A 17,476-nucleotide genomic window follows, 5' to 3' on the forward strand; every position below is an offset into this window, starting at 1 on the left:
GCTGAAGCAGACCAGGAAGCCATTGGCCTTCTTGGCCACCTGGGCACTGCTGGCTCATGTTCAGCTCTTGTCAGCCAGCACTCACAGGTCCTTTTGCACAGGACCACTTTCTAGCCAGTCTGTCCCCAGCCTATAGCGATGCCTGGGATTGTTGTTGATCAGAGGGCAGGACCTTTACTGCTTGGAACCTCATACCATAAATCCAGCCTGTCCAGGTGCCTCTGCAGAGCCTTCTTACCCTTCAGCAGATCAACAATCCCACCCAGTTTGGTGTCATCTGCAAACTGACTGATGGTGCCTTTGATCCCCTTGTCCAGATCATTGATAAAGACATTAAACAGGGCTGGCCTCTGTACTGGGCACTGGGGAACTCCACTTGTGACTGGCCACCAGCTGGATTTAACTGTTTGAACTGAGAGTTGCTCCTAAGGGACTCTGGCAACCAGTCTCCTAAACAGGCCATAATACAAACGTGATTTTTAATAAGTTGTATACATTTGTAGGCAAACTACAAATATTTCAGCATCTCTGAATCTCACAACTTTATATATCTAGAATCTGAGGTATTTATATGCCTGTACATATAAATATACATGTATTTGTATGCGTGATGAGTGAGTTCTTGCCAAAGCCAGAACAACAGCTGTTTGCTTGTTTGCAAGTTGTGTCTCTTCACCCCTTACTGCAAGTGACCCAGGATGTAGTCTGTCATGAGACAAAGATGTGTTGTCCTCCAGGTGTTCTGTGTGCCTGTATAATGAGTTTAGTTATTGATATATATAAACACCAGAGTCTTGCAGAAATGCCATAAGGTGTGAAGGAACTATTGCAAATGAAACGTGAGAAGAAATAAAAATGAGGATGGAGAGAAAAATACATGTATGAAAAAAAACAGGAAAAAGTGAGGAAGAGAATGAACAAAAAGAAGAACATTTGCCTGACTGTGTTGTTTTAGACAGTGATATCTGTTGCACAAAGTTATCACTTCAGTCAGAAGTAAGGTGGAGGCCAGTAAGCTCATGTCCAGAGTCCAGTGCTTTTCGTGAGACAAAAGAAAGCTGTTTAGCCTGAAAATTGAGTTGACTTCTTTGAAACATACCTGAAATAGAAAGTTTTGTTGCTGTGTGTTTCTTACTTTTTTTTTTTCTTTTTGCTTACCCATTCTATCTCTGCCTAAGCCCAGTGCTAGTGCCAAGGACGTTGTATTTGTTTTTACCAAAGAAGGTAAACTGAATGAACCCTGTCAGCAGTGATGGGGAATGACATGCTAATCAGCACCTCCAGAATAAACAAGTGGCAGAAACCTTGGCAGAAGATTCTATTTTGCTGCTCTTAGGAGCTGTGGAGTGCATATGTACAAAAAAGTATTTGTTAGAAAAGAATATTAGCCAGTGTTGAATCACTGAATCTCATAGGCTTAGCACTTCTGTGTTAAAATTGAACTGAGAGTAAGAAATCCAATTCTTCAGCAAGCAGAATAAAGTCTGCAGGTCCTAATTGGTCTGTACAGACTACTGTTATGGGCAAGGAAGAAAGTCAAAAGACAAGAGCTGTTGTTCTTGTCAGTCATACAGGCAATGGGCTCCTAGGCATCAGGAGTGCTTCTGAATAGAAGTGTCTGGGCCAGCAAGGCAGTATCTCTGCTGGCTAAGTGTCAATGGGAAAGGCTGGCTGCTTTCCTGTCACAGCCATTCCTGAGCGACAGCTGGCAGGAGACTCATAAGTTTTGATTCCTGGGAAAATGCACATGTGAAAGCTGTCCTGTATTCAGCTATAATTTGCTATCGTTGACCTGCTGGCTTTTTGTCAGCACCTCAGATCTCTCTTTGAGGAAAATACCTGTGTCTGTTATAGGAAAGACACTGGTCATACATGTGTTCCTGTCTTCTAGATCTTTTACTTACAACCAGAAAACTTTCTCCTCTTTGAGATATTTTAAAATGTGGTGGTTTGGGATTTTGGTTTGGTTTTGATTTTGTTTGTTTTATGTGATCTTTTAAAATTTATTTTCCCCATTGCTGACTGATCACTGGCATTATTTGGACAGAACATGAGAAAAAAGGATAAAAAAAAAAGCAAAAATGCAACTTCTGGATTGTAGTGTCTAAAACTGGTGGGGTATGTGTGCAAAAAAAACCCCTATTTTTTTTATTTAGCCATATTATATAATGACTTCTGAGAATCAGTTCCAGCTTAGACATGACAGAAGAAGGTGGTGAGCAAAGGGAGACTTGCTTTAAAGAATGTATTTGAGGAAAGCGTCTGAAAAACTCATCTTAGTCTTACTGTTGGTTAGACATTTACTGGCAAGATGTGCAGGAGAAATGGTTAGAGAAGTGGAGAACCAGAACTTCCCTCAGGAAGAAGAACCTGGCTGAGAAGCTAATGGAAAGCTCGGAAAGAGGGAGCAGAAATGAGATGGCTGAGGCAAAGGTAGTAAAACCGATGTAAAAAGCTGAATGAAGGAATAGGCTGTGATGAGCAGTGTGAGTGATGACCAGGTGATGTGAAGTCTTTGTTACTCTCTATGCAGAGAGGAGTCAGAGGAAGGCAGGAACACTTGGCAGGGGAAAAACAAGCAGGATATTCTTTCTCTTGGTGAGGCAGTGATGAAACCCCAGTTTTGCCTTCCCTATCTGGTAGCTAAGTTACCTCACTGAAAGGTCCCTCATGATCAGAAGAAGAAGAATCAATCCCATAGTCACATTCCTGGAACAAATCCAGTATTGCTTTGTACTGTTTGAGCTGGGATGGCTCTTAATGACTGTATTGTCTCCACAGGTCCAAGACCAGAGAGCCATTAGGTTATGATGCACTGTGCACAGTTTCAGTGACTTATTTCTTTTAACAAGCCCATAAGATGTTTTGCTATGCAGGCTTTTCAGGTATTTTACTTTTGCCTTCTAAAACAGAGCCAAAAGGGGTGTTACAGGCATTACATGATAAACTGAACAGCGCTGAGGCTGTGAATGCTGTTCTTGCTATTTAGTTTCCATTTGGCACTCACCAGCTGGGACTGCCAAGGGCTTCTGCAGCTCTGCTTTGAATATGAGATTATTGGAAAAACAGAACTGCCATCACAAAAACTGAAATAGCACTTGTGCTTTTACATAGGAAAAGGCACATGTCTGCTGGTTTATGAGTTTTATTTACTTGCTTTCGTGTTCTCTAAGCAGTTTGGTCCCAGGTCATGGCAAATTTGCCTACTTTGTCTGAGGGCATAAAAATAGCAGAAATATTTCTTAGAAGATGAAAGCTTGACTCTTTTCTAGACTATAGGGAGCTAAAAATAAACTTGAAAGTTCAATTAAAGGATTTAAAAAATTTTCCCAGGAATCTGACTTGCAGAATGATGCAGCCAATGTCAGAGGATTTATTCTCTTCACTGCACTGTGAAGAGTGGTAATGGTGCACTGCACCATTAAATTTCCTCTTAATTTCTGTCTCTTCTCAATTCTTGCTGAACAGCTTTTTCAATTCATTACTGCACCACAAATCCCCCTGTGTTCAATAAGAGAATCATCAGCCTACTTATCATCTATGACATTGCTGTAATCACTTTTACATATTATGTCTGGTTTTAGCATGCCTTATAAATGGCTGCTCATTCATGTGACCACACAGGGAATATTAGTAATAGTTGGGAACCTCCATTTAGATGCATTTTTAAATTTCTCCATTTCTAGATAGTCTTAGTTTTATACAGCTAGTGGGTGCACTTAGTTAATCTTCTGGAACAGTCATAATCATGAGGAGAGAGAGATTTTAGCTTGTTTTAGATCAAGGATGGAAATGAGGTTTTACTTGACTAAAATAGGCTCATTTCTATCCCTTAAAAAAACCTTTGCTATTTATATTCAGTTTTCAAATCACATGTTAAGTTTGTGAATGAGAGACCCCAAAGGCCCTGCTTAACAAGTGTCTGTAGAAAACTAGTTTTCATTAAAATTGTAAAAGTCTACTCTCTCTTGGATATATTTCATGTACGATTTCCTTCCTCATTTTGTTTCCCAGTCCTCCAGAGGCACAACGGTTCATAAAATACCAGGTTAATAACAAAATACTGCCTCAGTAGTGTAAATTTAGCATTCAGACTTTTCCCACTGATGATGTTGCTGGAGTTGGGAAAAACAGCAGTTGGGTGTTTCACTCTCCACACATTCTCTCCACACTCTCCAGCTGCTCTGTGTGGCACTCCCTCTCCAGCGCTGGAGTAACATCAGAGTAGATAAGTGGAGAAACAGAGGCAGCACATGCCCAAAATTGCACTTACTCGGACCTTCTTGTTCCCATTTCCTCTGATATCTTCCCATTCCCCTCTCATTTTTTTCATTGTGTTCTTTCTGTACCTTGATCCTTTTTTTTTTGTTGTTGTTGCATCTCCTAATCCCTCTGCCTGCCTTCTCCCTGAGTCCTGCCATCTGTTTCCCAGCCTCCAGCCCCATGAGAGCAGAGAGAGCTTCTGGCTCTGGCACAGGGAGGCTCCCAGGCTGCACAACTGGTGTCTGGGCTTTCCCTTCCTTTATTTTCCAGGAAACCTGCTGGACCTCTCTCATGGCTGGGAGCAGATGGACTTTCTGCAAATGCTCCAGGTGGCTGGCTGGCTCCCTTGCAGTGCAAACACGGGGCCTGAGAGCAGCTGCCCTGGAATTTTAAGAAAAGGAGTAAAAGAAAAGTGTTTATTTTTTAATTAGCACCTTTCTGTTTAAGTGATAGTTTGACTATTGTCTGTTTTTTCTTGTGGGTATCTCTCTGCAAGGAGCTACCCTAGACTAAAATGTTTGTGTCCTAGGTCGCAGGAGGACAGTTTCTTGGTAAGATCAGCTAATAAGCATGAGTAGACTCAGCAGACTTTCTTCACAGCTGTCTGGGAAGGATTTGTGTCATCCCAGTGAGCCAACATAGGGGAGGCAAAACATTTCTACTTATGGGGTTACACAAGGAACTTGGCCATCTTATAAATGGGCACAAATCAAACTTTCTGAAAAACCTGAGAACTGTTTAGAAGGCGTGATTGAATCAGAGATGAAGGTCACTTGCCTTTCTTCAGCATGCACTGCAGGACAGAGGCACTGTCTGGAATGTAGAACTTCACTCTGGCACTCTGTAATAGTCCTAGAAGTGCTTCTGACTCACTTTGTCACCCTGGGCATTCCACTGAAGTGTGTGGTAGCTCTGCTGTCCTGTGGGTGAGATGAAAGGGTAAGAGGGGTAATTAATCCCTTCCTGGCTTGTTTTGAAGTTTAATTGAAAACTCTCCAAAGCACTTTAGGTTGGTAGAGAGGTTTTTCATACTCCTACCCTACTTTTGCTAAAAATCTTCCGTAAATAGTGTTATTCTACAAGGCTTTAAAATGTTATTCAAACCTAGCTTGAGAATGAGTGATCTGGGAGTGCATTTATGTCAACAGTCTCCTCCCCATGGGAAAAACTTCTGAATGAAAGCCCAAGGAATGGAACTTTTAATCACACATGGTCTTCTGAAACACTTGTGTGGCTGGTATATCTGCTCAGTGGACCTTTAAGCCTTAGAAGTGCTTATAGTGGGTAGTACAGGCTCACTTTTATTATGTGATGTAGATTGTCTGCAAGCATAGAAAATTTATTGAAAAGGAAACCTTGGAATAATACTGAGAGCTAAATTTTCACTGCAAGCTGGTAGGGGAGAGAGCAGACTGCCAAATGCTATGCTCAAAACATTAAGAAAGTAGCAATTCATTATTATCTCAAGTGTTAATTTCTCACTCTTTCTATAAACTCTAGCTTGTCCATCCCTGCCATGGATTGCTATGTCTGTCTCCACTTCTTATGAGAGGACTGGAGTGGGGTAAGGTCTCACTTCAAGGGCTATTTCCAGAGCAGGTCAGTCCCTGTTGGGAGACCAGTTACTTTGCTGTAAAAGCCAAAGGTGTTTCACCTTACAGGGTCATGCAGCAACACCAATGCCCATCTGGTAAATCTCTGAGAAAATAGCAAAGCTTTGGTGCAGAGAGAGATAGGGTATGGTTTGAATGGCTTTAAGTAGCTCACTTGTCTTTAGGATGGTATAGGTGCTGTCACAGTTGGAAAGTTGCCCTGGTGTTTTCTAAAATAAGTGATTTCAAGCCACTGTGCTCACCCCAAGGAGAATTGGGATGCTACAGTGCACAGGTTGGAATTTATGGTTGACAGATGAAGGTGCCCAGAGCACACAAGGATTAGATCTTGTGTCTGCCATGATCCAGAGCAAGCAGTCTGACTCCTTCAGTCTCTCCATGGAGATGTTCTGCCTGAGTAAGTTTAGGTCAATGAGAGGACATGCTCATGTCACTTGCTCTCTGTAACTTAATGACTTGCTTTTGTGTCACACAGGCATGCTCTGCATTTAGTACCTGGTCTGTATTGCTTTGAAGCTGATGTAGAATGAAACCCAGTGCTGAAACTACTGAGAACTCAGTTTCTTGAAAAAATACCTTCTGTCCAAACTAATAGTCTCCCAGTAGGGCCCTCAAAGGAACTGTTCATGAAGTAACAGAATTTGTTTTGCTGTTGGTGAAGGATTTTATGTCATTGTCTATGCTTAAGATTGTGTTATTGAGATTCCTATAGAGCAATCAGACTTTCGCAGACTGAAATGCAATTTGTATATTAAATTGTAACTGTTCAGGAAAGAGGAAGCCTTATGTGCTGCTGCATATAGGGAGAAGAGTAAGAATGATTGTATGTCTTTCAAAACCAGATTTAAAATATTCTGCAGAGGAATAAGCTTGCAGTTACAGGGTGAAGTGTGAACTAGCATATCTTAAAGATGGTTGTTCCTGTAGAAGAGCAGAATTTCTGCTTGCAAAATCTTAACGGTAACTAACGTAGGACCTGGATATTGAGAACTGTAGTGTTCCTTCATACAAAGTCTACTGATTATTTTTGTATGGCATTCTTGAGTCATTATAAAGATGAACGTACCTAAAAGTTGTTAAATTTTGTAGGTATGTTTAAAGAGTGATTTAGGACGTTTGTGTGCCCAGAAATCAGGAAACAAGTTACTTCCTAAGTTGCCTGCACGTGGTTGTGCTGGCTTGCAAGGCTGTGGGAATGGCAGGAACCCTTGTGGTAATTTAGGTCAGTGCCTTTGTGCAGCTGTGGGGCTGTGGCAGCTTAATTGATGAGTCAGATTAACTCCCCTTCCCTGGCCTTGGGTCCTGCACATGCCTCTGACTTTCTGCCAGAGTAGCCTTACAAGGGCACAGTGTTGGTGGAAGAGCAGTTACACCCAGAAATTATTATCTATTTTGTGATAGGAGCAACTGAGCAGCCAATTAAATCAGGGTATAAAATGAAAGCATTAGTCCCACAATTACACACACAGGAAGAATGCAAATGTGATGAGAGAAATCTCTATGTGGCCCACTTTGTTTCTTTGTTTCTCTCTGCTCATCTTCCCCCAGTGTGGGTGAGGACAGGCGTTTCCTGAACCTAGCTCTGCAAAGATGTTTAATTTCTCATTGAAACTTCTTGCCTTCCTTTTGTCCTCTTTGTCTTATCTTGACATACATAATTTCCTTCACCATCCAACAATCCACATAAATTGTGTTGGAACAAGCTTGTTCTAAGCTGCACCAGTTCCCCTTGAGGAACTGGAGGTTTTCCCTCTGCTAACAGTGGGAAATGTGGCAGGGCTGCTGGTCACAGCAGGACTCCCTGCAGCAGCACGGGCTGTGTCTCCTCTCCCCACGGCTCCCAGCATATGGTCAGTACCCCTCAGACATCCCTCATTCTCTGCCCTCTTACCACATGGGGTTAGCTTCAAAGTGCCAGCAGGCTTTGATGCAGAATGGGCAGAACTTATTTGCTGAAACATCTATCTCTCAGAGAGAATTTAAATGCACAGAATGGTATTCAGCTTTGGGAAGTTTGAGTGGCAACTGTTTTACAGAAGAATTTAGGGCAAGTTCTTTGTGAGTAACCCTCCTTTGCTTCATCCATGGTGTTTCTGTTTTATTTTGATGTGTTTTTTTGGAGGAGGGAGAGCTCCTCCTTGGTGGTTTGTTGGGCTTTTTTGCACCCTTGTTAATCACAACACAAGATACAAGTATTGGTCATATGTATTGAACTATTTAAAGGATTTTTTTGGTGATATACTGATCAGAAAAGCCTTAGAAAATTATAGGTGAGGATAGGACATCAAGGGAAAGATGTCTTGCTGGATTTGGGATTTTAAACTAATCCATAAGAACTGTATTGTTACATAGAAAATATGGTAACTTTCTAATAGGCATATAGATATTGTTCAGGCACTTCTTAAAAGGTTTCTCATTTTAGGCACATATTTTGGAAAAGATCGTTTCCAAGTAATCTGTTATACATATGTATGATTACTTTTTTTCCTCTCCAGGTAAAAGTATGGATGAAATCAAGAAGCTGCTGTTGTTGGTTCTGGGATGTGCTGTACAGGTGATGATTCATGTAAATTAAGGTTTTTTTGCATCTGGGTTTTTTTTTCCTGTAATGGGAAAATCTACCCAAAGATCAGTGTTGTATGAACAAATCTTGAACTCAAGACATCTTGTGAGCTAAATTGTGAGAAACACAGTACGTGAAGGAAAGAAATGCAGGGGAGAGGAAGCACATTGTGTGATAGCAGTAGCCTCTATTTGTTGCCAGTGCTTAATCAGACAGGATGTGTACTTTCTAGCTTTGTTAACACAGTGGGACGAGATAAGTTTTGAACAGTGTTCTTGATATAAAGATTGTTGTTGGTTTATTTTCTTAGTTTTAAAATACAAAGTGGAACAGTACATGTTGATAGTTTAACAAGTCTAAACATTTATTTAATGAATCATGATTTTATTTGTGCAATATTTTGATTTAATGTTATGTGTTGAAAATACCAGATTAATAGTTGCTTTGTATATTAATGTGGAGATCTTTATTTAAATAAATAGAGAGGCAATGTATATGGGAAGCTCTAGAGAAATGCACAGCAGTTACCAGATAAAGAAATCAGTGTTCTGCACACCAAACCTCTGTGGCAGTTAACAGTGGCCTCGTTGCAGACGGGCCTTTGCAGATAATTGACCTTGTTTGTAGGTCTGCATTGTGTTTTTACCATGCCTTGGGACACTTACCCTGCTCAGCTATGTCAGCTCAATTATGTCAGGGTAAAGCTGTCTATGTATTGTGGCTCTGAACTATGTCAGTGTTGCATTGCAGCACAAAGAATTGTTTTGGCTACTGAGCATCCTCAGTCCTCATTTGCTGGTCTGAGGTTCTTCCCAAGGAAGTAAATGGTTGAGTCTCAGAACCAGGCCCCAGAAGGACACTGTAAATGAGTTTAAAAAAACCCTTTTAAATACTGCTTAAGTTCTTCACAGTGCAGTGTTCTTACAAGAAGGCAATAATGTTCTTTGTGCACAATCACAGACGTAGAGATAGCAGATGTCTGCCTCTTCTAAAGCCTTAAGTAAAAGATTTACTAAAATCTGTTTGTCTGAAATGTCACTCATTTTTATCCAGAACGTTTCCCATTTTTTATCTAAAGCATATGTTGATTTAGTCCAACAAACAACATGGGTGTTGTGGTAAATAGTATCTATAGTGATGCATCTCTTTTCATTGCCAAAACCAAACAAAATGCAAACAGCAAAGCAGACAGGTTAAATGATGCAGTGTAAATGAAGGTTTACATTTGTGCAGCTCCATTAATGAAGCTGTGATTATTTCCTCTGGCTGTTTTACCATGTCTTCATCACATTGCATGTTGCACTTGTTTTTAAAAGCAAAATTAGCCATTTAACTTAGCCTTGATTGTACTGACTAAAAATTTTAAATAATTTAATGCATTATTTGGTGCATGTTCCATATGGAGTAGCGAAGTGTTATACCTTCTAGTGTGACACAATGTAGATCTTGAACAGTTTTTTCTTATCAGTGTAGGTTGTTTGAGTTTGTTTTTTTATTAAATTTAAATGAAAAATGAAGCAGTAAGTTTTATGGTATGTAACACTGTTTCAGAGTGTGCTTTCTTTTAACAGTGTGAAAGAAAAGAAGAGTTTATTGACAGAATAAAACAACTGGATATTGAAACCCAAGCTGCCATTGTGTCACACATTCAAGAGGTAGGATTCTTAGTATTGTCAATTTTGGTATTGTATCTCTCCCTTCCTTGACTTAACAAGATTTTTTTGCTATAAAATGTTTAAATAGAGTTTCATAATGGATTAATAAACTTCACAAAAAAGAAAATGGAATATGCTGCTGCACTCAAACTGTAAGATGAAAATTATTAGTGTTGGGATCATTACTTGGCCCAGTGGTCTTTTAAAGAGATGCAGTGGTAAATGCCTTGCTTGCTACTTATAGGTTATGCAAAAGGAGTTTAAGAATCCATGTGCAATATTGACAAAATGTATGTGTGCCTTAGAAGCTGCACAGTCCCCAAGCCCTTTGGGAGGTGACACAGCCTGCCCAGTGACTTGCTTCATTCCATGGCCTCTAGCTAGATGGTCTGAAGAGCTGAAATTGGACATGTGCTCTGTTCAAAAAGTTGTTTGATCCAATGACAAACATTCTTGGATTTCTAAGGTTTTATAAGAAGGAATGAATATAGATAGGCTTACCAAAGAGTACAGAAAGTCTCTTACTTTGGAGAACCAAGTGGAAGTGCCCCTCACTGGGAATGTGTCAGTGCATGCAGGTGTAGAAAGCCTGGTACAATCAAATTTGGGAACAAATAGGGAAAGTCTTAAGACAGGAACTTTTTTCTTAACATTTAAAAAATAGTTCATTTTTAGGAGAGAAAAAAATCATGATGAGCTAAGCACATGGTTATAATAAAAGCTGGAACAGTCATTAACTGAGCTTGAGAGACTTGCCTGATATTTCTGCTAAATCATTCAGAGTAAATCAATTTTGGTAGAGTAATAGTTGAAAGATACACTGCTAGCAGCAACCAGAGGTATTTCTGCAGCTGATACAGCTCCTCCCAGCTATTTCAGCTGAAAATTGCAAATGCATTGATATCAGGGATTCTTCTTAGTAATATTCAGTGTGAGATTAGTCCCTTCTGTGTGGAAATCACCTCTGGGTCAGTAAGATAGCTGCACACTTCTAATACGCAAATGCACGTTCATAATATTTATCTGATCACTTTTAAAAATCAGATTTAATAATTATAAAATATGTAGATACCAAAAATTTCTGGGTAGTGTTACAGTTAAAGTAGTTGCATTTATCATTTGCAGCCTGGATTTGATAAAATGGATATGTTTTTTAATTTATGGGTGGAAGAAACGGCAGGATGCTGCTTATATAGTGAATAAATTTTCAACTCAACCAGTGGAAAGACATATTTTTTTGTTCCTATTCCTAGGTGACTCACAATCAGGAGAATGTCTTTGACTTGCAGTGGCTGGAGCTCCCAGATATGGCCCCAGAAGAACTAGAGTCTCTCTCCAGGAATATGGTTTTCCACCTCAGGAGGCTCATTGATGAGAGAGATGAATGCACAGAAGTATGAGGACATATCTCTCCCATATAGAGCTCATGAGAAGCAGCAGTTGTGGGCTCCATTCCTTCTCTTGTGTGTTGTTTGTGCACTAGGTTTCTATTTCTTCTGGATGTTTCTACTACACCTCTGAAAATTTGTAGAAAGATTTTGACTTTTCCATTGGTTCTTGTGTAAGCACTAAGATGTGGCAGAATGATTGGTAAAGAGGAATTGAGCAGTCTCTCCATGAAGTGGAGACCAGATGTCTTTGCATGTCTGTCCAGTCGTTCGGGCAGTGTTTGCTGGCCTCTCTGTTGGCATCTAGCCATTGGGCTCCATTGTCTTCTCTAGCTTTTTTGATTCATCAGTTCCTTCTCCTTCAGATCTCTGGAGGAGCCTTCTCTTCTTCAGCCTGTTAATCTTCTGTCATGCTTTTGACTACAGTTGTGTTAGTTGAAACAGTTGTTACAGGTTTTTATGAATTCTTCAAGGGAAACAGACTACCTATTTTGAGTATTGAAATAAGTGGTGGAAGGAGAATGTTTTAATGGTTGGAGCATAGTGGAGGTTCCTTTCCTCTTTTGTGTAACCTTCACTCCTGGCTGTCGCTTGAATTCTGTATCATGCCAGACTAATAATTTCCCAAATCTAAAAACAATTTTTAGGTATTTTTAAAACAATGTATAAATACACCATTTATCTCTTGGCACTACATAGTCTTCTGTATTTCCAGGTCATTGTAGATCTCACTCAAGAGAGAGATTATCTGCAGTCTCAGCAACCACCAAGCCCTTTGAAAGTACCAAGTCCAGATTCTTCACCAAACCCTGCAAACCCTCTTTCTAATGAAGAAAAGCAGCACCTTGCAGTTGAGCTGGCAGACACAAAGGCTAAATTGAGAAGAATCCGTCAGGAGCTGTAAGTCATCATTATTTTGTGCTTCTAGAGAGACTTGTGTATTAAGTCTTGTACATCCTGAAAATGTAGGAGCCTGTTGGCTCCAGTACATTGGCTTCTATAGGACCTCTCAGAATCAGCTTTCAAATCAGAGCAGTAGGAAGGTAGAAGTGTCTTCTGTCTTTTCTTCTTTCATAATTGGCCTCTAAATGTAGAATGAAGACTACTTCCATTCTTCTTTTTGTGTCTCATCTCTCTTTTCCCCCCTTCAAAATACCAACTGCTAGCTCTGTTTTTTGACTTCAAGTGGAAGCTATCTCTGACAGCTGGTGCACCAATGAGACTTGAACACAGGAACTTAGTATAAAAATAGAGTTGCAAATTCAGATTCGAGATGTGTATAGTATCATAAGAAAATGATGAAGCTGTCATAACAAAGAATATGCTGTGAGACTTTTTCTCTTCCTTTACAGATTCCTGGCAGTGTCCATATAATCAATATTGTTTCAGGAAACAAAAAAATTACTAAGATTTTTCTAATTCATTTCAGGGAAGAGAAGTCTGAGCAGCTTGCAGATTCTAAACATGAAGTTGAGCAGCTCACCCTAGAGCTGCAAAAAATAAAGCAAGAGGTGAGATGGGCTCGTTTTACTGTCACAATTTCCATGTGTAAGAAAAAAATCCTGTTTCAGTGTGAGGCTAAAACTATACTATGCCTGTTTTATAATGAGGAAATCAACTTAGTCTAATTTAGCAGGCTGTTTAAAGATTATGGTTGTGGCATAGCCGTGCTGTGCTTCCCACTTAACCGTTGAGAGCAGTCTCATCTGTTCAGCTTGCAAGTAGCCTAGTAGTGCCTGAAGCTTATGCAGCATCAGGTATTAGTAGTATCAGAGGTCCAACAGGCTGGAGAACCTCTCTATCTTGTAGAGAATTTACTGGCTACTAGGAGAATTCTTACTTTTTAACCACAGGAATACAATTTGTTTATGCGTACAATCAGTAAGTAAATACAAAAAAATAAAGTTTAAACTACATGCTTAAAAGTATTAGCTTAGATTTCTCTCCCTGCTTATCCCTGGCAGAACATGCACCTTGCCTCAGATGCTCGCTCTGCGCGAGCCTACAGAGATGAGCTGGATTCTCTGAGAGAGAGGGCAAACCGTGTGGAGAGACTCGAGATGGAGCTGGTTCGCTGCAAAGAGAAACTTCATGATGTGGAGTTCTACAAAGCTCGCATGGAGGCAAGTGAAAATTAGGAGAAAGATTTGCTGAGTAATCCTTAATGTTTGGCTTTTGTTGTGTTACTGGTTTGTGTGTCATTTGTCATTGAGCTGACTGTAGCAGAACATCAAGAACAAGCAGAAGTTTCATAACACACATCATAGCTATTGACTGAGCATTATTAAAACTTCTTTCAGTAGAGGAAGTACTTGGTGCACACAACATAAATGCCCATTAGTTTTAAAGAATTCTGCTTTAGTTCAGCATTATGTAGCTAAACAGGACAGACCTTTTCTGGATGCTTTTCCTAGAGTCCAGATCTTTAGTTTAGCTTTAGGTAAATAATCTCTGTTCCAAAGTTGTTCCTTGGACAAACATTTTAAATAGCATTTATAAATTAGTTAAGTGAATGTCTTATTTTTCCTTAGGATTTTGTAGTTGATGCAACTGTTGTTAAAATGGCATTTTAAGGATGACCTCAAATGACAAATTCTAGCTACACCTTTTGCAACTGTTGTTTGTAGTAGAAAGGTGAAAAAATTTGGATCCTCCCAAGTGTCATGAGTGGGATCTGTTAATGAGAAGTGTGTGGTTTTGTTCTAGTACTTATGTCAGTTGCTTAGTCACCTGCAGCTATGCCCATCCTGGAGTTATTAATTGAATTAGGTTGCAAAAGATCTTACAGATCATCTGGCCAAACTCATTGGTTCAACATGGCTGATGTTAAATTTATTTTAACATCATTAGCTCTTATTTTCTATTTTTTCAGGTCTTTGATGAATTCACACCAGAACTCCCAATAATCCACATATATAACACTTCAGCCAAGGTCAAATAAACATCCAGACTGGTAAACCAAATGGAGGTTTAGTAATTGACAGCCTCAGTATAATTAGATAAAATTCCAAGTCTGAGGTGGAAGAGTGATGTTGCCAGGCCTCTGGCTGAGAGCACAGACCCTATTTTTCTGCTCTAAAAAAACTACTTTGTAGATTATTTTTCCCCTTTTTAACCTAAGGGGGCAGCTAGCTGCTGCTTCTTATGAATAGGTTCACTAAAATGGATGGTTATTAAATGTAGTAATAGACTACAAAAGCCTGCCTTGCCTCTCAGTAATTCCCAGTTTGCATTAGGAAGAATGAAGCTCTGCCTCTTTCTGTTTTCTTCCTTCAAGCTGGCAAATCCGTCGTGCTCTGCCCTGGCACACTGACTATCAGTGAGCTATCCTGATGTTCTCCTTCTGGCTGTGCACTGGAGGTGTTTGGCTTTACTTGCTGCTCAGATAAATTTACCTGGAGAGGAGTTTCTGTGTCCCCTTCATTTGAGATCAAGGGAGTAGCCTTCTTGATTGTCCCAGAGCCAGCAGTTTCCTGCACTGCTGTCTGCATGTCCTGCACTGCTAATCTTGCTTAACATAGCATTCAGTTAAGAGACCTTCACTTGAGTTTCAAATTTCTTCTAACACTCCTTGCTCTCTCTTCCATCCTGTCAGTTTTTGGTGGAACTGTAGAATGTCAGAGATTAGTGCTGGCTCTCCAGGGATACCTCCCTGCAGTACTGTAATGGTTTAACCCTAGCCAGCAGCCAGGCTCCTCACAGCCACTCACTCACTCCCCACTACTGAGATTAGAGAGCGAATTGGAAGGGTAAATGCTGGAAAACTCATGGGTTTAGATAAAGATGGTTTAATAGGGAAAGCTGAAGCCACACACACAAGCAAAGCACACCATGGGTAGGCATGTGTTCAGCCATCTCCAGGAGAGCAGAGCCCCATCACATGTAATGGTGACTTGGAAAATGAAACACAATCACTCCAAATGTCATCCCCTTCCTTCTTCTTCTTCTTCCCACTCTATATACTGTGTGTGATGCCATATGGTCATTCGGTCAGTTTGAGTCATGTGTCCTGGCTGTGTCTCCTCCCAGTTTCCCATGGACCCCCAACTTCTTGCCATCATGGCAGCACAGAAAGTAAAAAAGGCCTTTGCTCTATATGAGCCTTATTTAGCAATAACAAAAACATCTCTGTATTAACACTGTGTTCAGCCAAATCTAAAACACAGCTCCTTACTAGCCATTTGGCCTACCCCAGCTGTAACCAGTACAAATATAGTAGTGGGACCAGGAATATTTCCCATCAATCTGGCACATATCTAATTTGGAGCCATAGTGTGGCCTTTAGCAAAAGTCATTTATGTAGGAGCAGAGCTTTTCTAGCAGGCAACAGGATTGCACAGCTGTGTGCAGGGTGCTGTGTGGTTTAGAATAGACAGCGAGTTTCACATTCTTACCACTCCCTCTTGCATCATTGATCAAGTTTTGACTCAGCTGTGGACTGACAGCATTGAGCAGCAGACAGACTCCTTTAGTCTGAGGTTGGTGCTAATTCAGAGGATTCCACAGGGCCCTATTCTGTGTTTTTATGGTCATAGAGTGGCACAAAGGCTGTGCATACTAGCCAGTATCCAGCTTTCTATGGGGCCTCAGTTTTCTGTCAAATCTCACTCAAGTCACTCACCCCTCTGAAAGAAGAATCAGTGTCTGGGGTCTCTGCTTAGATTTGTTCCAGGGATGTAACATGGTAGAGATTTCTACCTCTAGACAGTACAGTGATTATTCATTTCATGGTATTTACTGGTTGCCAATGGCTTGCTAAGCTCTACCCCTTTAGACCTGAACAAATTATCCAGAGTAAACAGTAAAAATGTAGGTGTGTTCAGCATCAGCCATTTTCTGTGGTAATGTGACACCTTAGGGCTCATAGGGTCTTGACAACGTTGTTAATAAGCAGTGCCAGATTGGTAGGTGAGAAGAAAAAGAGGATTTAATTTTGTGCATCAAAGCAGAAAGCTATTAAATGAGCCCTTAAAATCTTTTCCTTCCTGGTATTGCAGGAGGAGTGCAAAAGGTTGAAATCTGTATGTCAGTGTAACACATTTAAGACTTGTGTGGTGTTTTTCCTTCTTTGTATGTCTTGACAAATTGTTTAGGAGTGACATTTTAATTGAACCATCATTCAAGGAGCATTAATGTCCTCTGGAGCCTTCCTGCTGGGGTTACTTATCGAAGTCACAACTGTGAATGTGAAGGAGCAGCTCAGTGCAGGGCTCCCTCCACTGAGGTGCTTCTCTGCAGTGCAAAGCTCCCTTCCAGGATTCATCTCCACTGAACTTTTTGCTGTTCCATGAGATGAGATTATTTTCTAAGGCCAAGATGTATGCCTTGCCCAGTTGTTCTCATCATAATCAAATTTCTGTGCAGGATGACGGGAGGAGTCTCTTGTCTATTAAAAAAAAAAAAAAAAAAACAAACCAAAAATAAAAAGCATGCCTTGTATATTGCCATGTGAGTGGTGAATGTTTGATTGTCACAAGATGTTAACTGTGTATGGCTCAGTAGCAACAGCTTCTGAATTGCCTGAAGGCAAAGGTTTGAATTGGGTCCAGATGCATGTGATTTTTTTTTTCCATGTTTAAATAATCTTATTGCTACTTTAGTTTCTGAAAATGTTTCCCAGTGTTACCCTGCTTGTGCAACCACTTATGCCCAGAGTTAATTGTAACTATCTGAATGCACAGTGCCCATTCTTAAAGCTATTTCAGGTTACAGTTGATAGGGATCAAACCACAATACGTAATTAATTTTAGAAAATGCAAAAGTTGAGTTATACTCAATGTATTAAACAAAAAAAATCCTCAGCCAACTGTTTTTGTTGCTGATTTTCAAATAAACTTACAGTTATAAAATAATATTGGTGAATTTGTTAATTCAGCTAAAAATGAACTTTAATTCCAGTGGAAGCAGCACCCTGCCATGGCCACCACCTGCTGACTGTCTGACAAGTGTAATTTGTAGCCAGTTAGATTTTTAGGTCAGCTGTGTTATTCCAGC

The 17,476-nt window shown here is 40.2% G+C and overlaps 1 protein-coding gene across 4 annotated transcripts in view; it reads left to right on the plus strand.

Moving 5' to 3' along the window:
* The window catches only part of CCDC88C (coiled-coil and HOOK domain protein 88C), a 93,734-nt gene that overhangs the window by 37,637 nt on the left and 38,621 nt on the right, over positions 1-17,476 (plus strand). For 3 of the 4 annotated variants that reach the window (XM_021531941.2, XM_021531943.2, XM_021531942.2), the window contains exons 5-10: positions 8,372-8,430; positions 10,011-10,094; positions 11,348-11,488; positions 12,198-12,382; positions 12,912-12,993; positions 13,447-13,605. In XM_021531941.2, the coding sequence (XP_021387616.2) occupies positions 8,372-8,430; positions 10,011-10,094; positions 11,348-11,488; positions 12,198-12,382; positions 12,912-12,993; positions 13,447-13,605 (710 nt within the window). Of the gene's footprint in view, positions 1-8,371; positions 8,431-10,010; positions 10,095-11,347; positions 11,489-12,197; positions 12,383-12,911; positions 12,994-13,446; positions 13,606-17,476 lie in introns of those variants that run through there. The other variant, XM_021531944.2, reaches the window with a different exon arrangement.

This window comes from Lonchura striata, chromosome 6 (genome assembly GCF_046129695.1).
Source record: "Lonchura striata isolate bLonStr1 chromosome 6, bLonStr1.mat, whole genome shotgun sequence".
Classification (NCBI taxonomy): domain Eukaryota; kingdom Metazoa; phylum Chordata; class Aves; order Passeriformes; family Estrildidae; genus Lonchura; species Lonchura striata.